Source organism: Apteryx rowi, unplaced genomic scaffold (assembly GCF_003343035.1).
Source record: "Apteryx rowi isolate R43461 unplaced genomic scaffold, aptRow1 scaffold_492, whole genome shotgun sequence".
In the NCBI taxonomy this organism is placed as follows: domain Eukaryota; kingdom Metazoa; phylum Chordata; class Aves; order Apterygiformes; family Apterygidae; genus Apteryx; species Apteryx rowi.
This window is the reverse complement of record NW_020450752.1, coordinates 192,724-199,905: the sequence shown is the minus strand read 5'-3', so window position 1 is coordinate 199,905 and position 7,182 is coordinate 192,724. Positions and strand designations below refer to the sequence as shown.

Sequence of the window (7,182 nt, the reverse complement as noted above, 5' to 3'; positions counted from 1 at the left end):
GGGAGGGCAATGCTCACCACCAGCACCCAGGGGAGGGCAATGCTCACCCCCAGCACCCAGGGGAGGGCAGTCGTCTCCCATGCATGGTTTTGCTTCTTCTGCGGGTTTTTACCACATGTGGAGGCCAGGGCAGGAATGAGCCTGCATTTGTGTTAGGAGTTGTGATCTGTCTCCACCACCCTGCTTAACCCCCCCACTCACGCAGAGCAGAGCTCTCAGCTGCAGACATGGAGCAATCAGGAAAGCTACAAAAGCTGCAAGGAAGGGCAGATCTTGGGTGCTCCCGATTCACAGGATGGGAATCTCTGACCTAACGCAGGCATCGGAGCTTGCCTTCATCACCAGCCTTGGAAATGCAGCCAGCTGCATCCACCAGCCCCAGCTGGATCCATCGCAGCCCCTGAAAGTGCTTGTGTCTCTTCTTTGACTGTGGAGAGTGATGGTGGTGGGAACCGCAGACATGTAAAATTAAGTTTAAGACATCCTGCCTTGAAGGACTTTACCGATAACATACAGGAGAAATCCAAGTTCTCCGAGCTCCGCAGGAGATGGATGAGCCCAGGTCTTTCCTGAGCTGTATAAATCCTGGTGCTCACCTCCCTGCCTTCCCTGCAGGGTGCGTGTCCCCAGAACCCGTGCCAGGAAACAACCCTGCATTTTTGTCGTGCTCTTGACAGTGTTTTGAATGTAGCAAGCACTCATCATTCCTCCTGGCAGCTCCACTTGGATTTTAAGGACCTCAGAAGCCAAAATGATCCTTCAAAACGTCAATAAGAAGATCAGTGGGACAAGCACAGTAATTCTGGCCTGAGCGGATGGCAGAAATCACGGCCACAGCCTTGCAGCTCTGCAGAGAGACAGCACAAATCCTCCCCGTGCTGAGAAAGAAGCCTCTGCTCTAGTGATGCAATCACAAATACGACAGCTCGGCACCACTGGAATTTGCTCTGATTTAAGCACTCGCATGGCTGTAGAACGCGGTGCTTTGTCCTCGCTTCTAGCATCCTTATCTCCATGGGCAGAGGATCTCTTATCGCCGGGAGGAAGTTTGGTCGCTCTTTTTCTCAGCCACCCCCCCCAAGCAGATCCTCTTTCTGCAGATGTATCCCTGAACCCAGCTGCCTCTCAGATGAGCTGGGCTGGGAAAGGGCACCAGTTTGATCCATGCTGCAAAGAGCAGGAGCGGACTATAGCTGTCAGCCCAACGGAGGCCAGGTGAGATACCGCCTCCCCATCCCACCTCTGCTCTTTATCAACCAGCAGGTCACCAGCCCCAAGGATGCCAGGATGTGAGTTCCTACCAGCCCCGTCCTGGGACAGAGGGGCTCCTTGTCACGCTGGGCTGGCTCGGCCCCGCACTGCAGGGATTCACGGCTTGACCTCACTGATCTGCTGATTTCTTCTGAATTGCAGCCATAATTGAGGAAGCCGGGTGAAATCCGCCCAGAAACATGACTTCCTCTTTAGCTCTTTGTTGCTGGCTGCAGTTAATGAAGCCAGTGGAAGCACGGGGCTGCTCCAGGCCCTTTGGCTGTCATGGGGTAGCTCGGAGCTGGCTGCTCTCCCATCCTGTCCACGTCAGCAGTGCCACGAGAAAGCATCAGCCTGGCCATCAGAGCCCATCACGGGCACCAGGCTTGGCATCTGCCAGGTCCCCATGGACCTCTCTGCCCACCCCCCCCCACCCCTGGGCTCTCAGCACCCTCAGCCCGGACGTTTGGGGCTGGACGCACTGATCTGCTCAGCTCCACTCTGGCACCCCCCCAGCTCTCTGGCAGGCAGCTCAAAGCCCCACTGCTCACATTACCCTTTTCCATGCGGAGAGGACATCCTGCCCTTGCCCTATGCCGATCCCTGCCTGCCCCTCTTTGCCCTCCAAAAAAAAAAATCAGTGCTCCCGTGCTGGTGCTGCATCCCGAGTCCAGGGCAAAGTCTTGGTTCTGGATAGGAGAAGGCAGTGCAGCCTAATGGCCATGGTGGGGACGTGGGGTTGCAAGGCTGCAGGGTGAGCCGTGCCTCAGTTTCCCCAGTTTGGGGGTGTCTTCACGGACCTCAGGGCGGAGGAGAGCTGGTGGGGCTGGCAAAAGGGCCAAGCTGACCCAGGGTCAGCCCAGAGCCCTGCGGCTCCGGGGCCGGCATGGGCTTCCCCAGCGTGCTGCCTCGGCCGGCTTAGCCACGCCGCCGGGAGATCTCAGCAGGCGGAAAGGGCAGCAGCAACTGCTGATCCCCGCACCAGCGTTTATCTCCATGAGTGAAGTGAAGGGGGATTATTCACTCTCTCCTGGCGAGCAGAGATAAACGTCATGTCAGAGATCAACCGGCGGGGATTATATACAATACATATGTTTGTCAGGCCCTGTTCTCCTGGGGTCAGCCTGCATTTAATGACAGGTGCTGAAAAGTGCACGGAACATGCGGACTCGGACGGACTGCAAGCACAGCTCTGCTTTTAATAATTTGTCAACTGCTCTGTCACCCATGAAATAGCAAACGGCTCCAAAATGCTCCCACCAAACCAGCAGCAGGCACATCCTCCCAGAACAGAGGAATGCACAGGCCCAGCCAGGGCCACTCTTCAGGCTGGCTGTGCCACCAGGACACACTGCTTGAGGGTCTTCAGCGACGAGCTGCAGGGGTGAGTTGCAAACACACTCCCTTGGGTGCCCGCTCATCTGCGAGGGAGCAAAATGGGCCCATGCCATCCCAGGCAGATGACTCCGTAGGGAGGGTGCTGGCAGTCCAATACATGCATCCCACAAAAGGATGGGACTGTCGCAAAGTGAAGGCCCAAGAGGAGAGAGCCCAAAATCTCATGGCCCCCCTGGAACACCAGCAGGCATGTTCCCCCCACCTCTGCCTCTCTAATATGCACAGCCCAAAGCTGGTCCCCCCAAAAAACATGCAGTCAGTTCCTGTCCTTATACCGCACTGCTGTCTCTGGAGCATCCTGTGGCTCTGCAGCTTGCAGTCCATCCTCACTGCTGCTGGGGGTTGTTTTTCTCCCTGGGAAGGGAGGATCAGACCCATTGAAGAGTTTAAAACTGCAGCAGGGATGTTGCAGACTGGCGAGGAAAGAGCTATAAACCCATTGGGAAGGCAACCAAGCACTGTGCACCTTGCAAGCTTCAGCACAAACCAGGAGGACCCTGCAGATGCCAGGAAGGGGATGCCACAGTGTCCCAAGGAGACAGCCTTCCAGTAATGCACCCAAGACCTGCCCTCACGGTGTGCACAGGGRTGCATGGTCTGCTCAGAGTCGCCTGTGCCACCGGCTCACCACCATCCCCCTGGAGCAGCCTGGATCCCTCCCCTCCATCCCTGGGTGCAGGGAGGTCCCAGAGGACAGCACAGGACAAGGTCATGCTGACCTGGTGGCGCGGGCCAGGGGCAGCGTTTCCTGAGGATGTTTGGCCCAGCCATGCCCTGCCAAGCGCTGGTTCTTATGATGAGATCCATCACCTCCGGTCACGCCGCGATTAGGGCTCCCACAGGACCAGCTGACGGGAAACGGGAGGCATACGCTCCTCGTGCTTCCAAATTAGTGAGAAAAGTTAATAATGGCAGAGAAGCTCTCCAGTCTATTAGTGGGAAACAGGGTGATTTATATCCGGCACTGGAGGCAGTTAACCAGCCCTCATCCATTCCGATTAGGGACGGCTCCGCGCGCAGTCACAAGATGCACAGGCTACAAAATCAATGTGGAAGGAGAGCTGGGAGCGATTCTGGATGGGGAAAGAAGGAGATAGGGAGGCGCAGGCCCATGGCCAGGACAGCAAGGTCTTGCCACCTACTGGGTCCATGGCCCAGTGGTGGCCATGGTGGCATGCGGGGAGTTTGGCCRGGCACTCACCCACTCCATTTTCAGCCCTTCAGAAGAAACACAGGGAGCTGCTCCAGCTGACGCGAGCCCTGTGAGTTCATGGTTCATCCCTTGCTCCCAGCTGAGCCAAGCTGTTAAGTGAAGGGATGGAGAAATCACTCGCATCTTCCCCAGAGATTGCCACCCATGGCCAAAAGCAGCCCAGTTCTGCCCTGCCACCCCGTCCTTCCAGCACATGCCCACAGTGGCCATGCTTCACCACCGGTGATGCTCAGCAATGCCRTGAATGGCCCCCTCCAGCTGCCTGCAGGGTTGTAATTAAATTTGGCGCTATCACATTTATCTCCCCCGAAGTGATTTGATTCTCTGCATTCTTAATCTGGGGATTAGCCTGGCAGTGGTGCACCGTACTCAGGCTTAGTTTGCACCATGAGGTCCCTCTGGACCACCCTGCTCAGTATCTAGCCTGGCATCTTTATTAATGAGCCCAGTTTGGCCCCCACAGCCACCCTAGTTCCTAAAATGCCTGCAGCCCCACAGGCTTATGGACTCCTTAAAGCCCTGTTGCCTTGTGCAGCCCCTCAGGATCTCTCCAGGTAGGAAAGTCCCAAGGGTCGTAAGGGATTTGTCTGGACTGCTGTGTGTCCCTCTGGCCATTCCCATTCACAGCCCAGATGGAAATCCTCCCCCTTTCCAACTGGTTTGCAACTCCTATGGGCAGCAGATTGCCCAGTGGGACCTGGACTGCRCTTCCTGGCTGCATTCAGCCCTGTCTGCCCTCGCAGGAGGATTCACGGAGGGTTCCAGGACCCTCCATTGCTTGGTGCACCAGGTTTGCTGTGGTTTCTTCTGCCACCTGGTGCCCAGAGCTTTGTTTTCTGGCTCTGTCCCAATGGCCTTGTCATGGGCTCTCAGGCTGGGAAGAGCTGATCTTATGCTATGCCTTCCTGGCGAGGAGAGGGGCTTCGGCCACCAGCCCCACAGCAGGGGCAGGACTGAGAGACACCAGCCCCGCCAACATCCCCCGTGGCCTGCATGGAGGCATCCTCCATTTGATGGTGTGGCCAGGCACGGTTCCTCCCCTGAGGTCTCCAGCCCTCCCAGTAAGGCTGCCCGGTGCTGCAGCTGTCTCACAAGGCCCAACTCTGGGGCGACTGAGCACCAAGAGAGCCTGCAGATGTTTCTGGGAGCCAGAAGGCAGGACCTCTCCARGCTCCTGCCTTGGTGAATGAGGTTGCTGGGGAGGAGCGCAGCTTCATCTTCCTTCCCTGAGAGCATTTCAAACCAGCCAGGCTCAAACCAGGATGCTCTTCCTAGGGGGTTTGCCAAGGGATGGGGTGAGAGGAGGTAAAAAAATCTCACTCTCAGGGTGTCCTTGGCTGCCGGAGCAAGCCGGTCGGCTGGGCACAAACCCAGGGCACAGCTCCAAGGGGGAGCCTCGTGCAGATGAGGGAGAAAGCGTCTTTCACGAGCTTCGCAGCATGACCACATGACAGCGTGAAATCGCTCTCCTAGGCCGTGCCAGGCTGCTAGGGACAGGATTGGAGGGAGGCATCTTCCCTCCCACCCATCCAGCAGATAAACCAGGCAGGCGTCAGCCCCGCACTAACTGCTGCTGCTGTCCCCAGCCACCATCCAGGGTTCCCTGCACCGAGGACCATGAGGAAGCTGCAGTTCTGGCTCACCGTCCTTGTTGGCCTCTCAGGGATCATGGCCCAGGAAGGTAGGGGCTGTTCTGGGGAACTGGAGCCTACGTGTGGGCAGATAGCGGGGATAGGGACCACAACACAGCTAGAAATCAGAGGAGCATCCTCCCTGTCCCAGGCCAGATGCTTCCAGGACTCCCAAGCCCCATCCTGCAGTCATTGCACCAGACTGTGTCTGCAGTCAGGGTGGTTTTGGCAGATGGGAGCTTTGGACCCATACATGGGCTGGAGGCACCACTGGGTCACAGGCTCCGGGGTGAGGACATCTCCCTGGGGTACAGGGCACCGTGGAGGCATGCCAGGGCCCAGAAAGGATGCTCTCACCCAAAGGTACCCAGATCCCGATCACAGCCCCAGGGCACCCTCAGTTTGGTATGTGGCACTTCAGAACAATGACTCTGCTCTGTTTGAGCTAGACTTTGCCCAGATTGCACATCCAGGGCRAGACGGCATTGTGGTGGACCCTATAATGCTTGCCACACCTGAAGGCCTGGCCACACCAAAGCATGCTTAGCCCCCTACAAAATCCCTCTTGGCCAGGTCCTGGTGGTACCTGGCAGGACCTCTTGGAGCCCTCAGTTTATGCAAGGGCCCGGTAAGCAGCGGTCAGTGGGGCTGGGGGATGTGTGCCCCTGGGGAGCGAATCGGGGCAAGACCGAGGTCAGCAGAGTGGGCACTGGGGATCCAAAGTCACCCAGGGGAAATGCGAGGGCGCAGGAAAGCTGGGAGAGGGTAAAAAGGGGGCTGCATGACCACCTGGCTGGGTGCCACCTGGGCCCCAGCTCCTGCCGTGTCCCATGTCTCGTCTCCTAGACCTGTACCGAAAGGTGTTTGTCTTCCGGAATGACCCTAGCGATGCCTACGTGCTCCTGAGGGCGCAGGCAGAGCAGCCGCTGCAGAACTTCACCGTGTGCCTGAGGTCCTACACGGACCTCACCCGGCCCTACAGCCTCTTCTCCTACGCCACCAAGGCCCAGGACAACGAAATCCTCCTCTTCAAGCCCAAGCCCGGCGAGTACCGGCTGTACGTGGGGGGCAAGTTTGTCACCTTCCGCGTCCCCGAGGGCCGTTGGGACTGGGAGCACGTCTGCGCCAGCTGGGAGTCGGCCACCGGCCTCACCGAGTTTTGGTTCAATGGGAAGCCCTGGCCCCGCAAGGGGCTGCAGAAGGGCTATACGGTGAGCGCCGAGGCTGTGATCCTGCTGGGGCAGGAGCAGGACGCCTATGGGGGCGGCTTTGACCTGTACAACTCATTCACGGGCGAGCTGGCAGACGTGTACCTGTGGGACGGGGGGCTCTCACCAGACAAGATGAGAGCTGCCTACCAGTCTCTGCGCCTGCCGCCCGCCATCCTGGCGTGGAAGAGCTTGAGCTATGAAATGAAGGGTGACGTGGTGGTGAAACCCAGGCTGCGGGAGGCCCTGGTGCTGTAAGAACAGCCCGGATCCGGGGCTGGAACAGCTTCTGCCCCCAAYATCCCCTCCCTGTCTGATCTGTCCCATCACCCACTTTGCCTCTACAAACTGCCTATACCTCCAGATGAACGTGTCATCCACATGCCTCAGCGTGGTGTCCTTGCACACACTGGCATGGGGAAGAGAAAGGCTGTGCAACATCCCAGAGAGCAATAGCTCCTGGTGGGAAGGGAGCCAAGAG

At 58.0% G+C, this 7,182-nt stretch overlaps 1 protein-coding gene across 1 annotated transcript; it reads left to right on the top strand.

The window, feature by feature from the left end:
• Positions 1-5,479: 5,479 nt before the first annotated feature.
• LOC112972513 (serum amyloid P-component-like) lies at positions 5,480-6,959 on the top strand. Its single transcript, XM_026079126.1, has 2 exons — positions 5,480-5,543; positions 6,340-6,959. The coding sequence occupies exons 1-2, from the start codon at positions 5,480-5,482 to the stop codon at positions 6,957-6,959; spliced, it is 684 nt and encodes a 227-aa protein (XP_025934911.1).
• Positions 6,960-7,182: the final 223 nt, after the last annotated feature.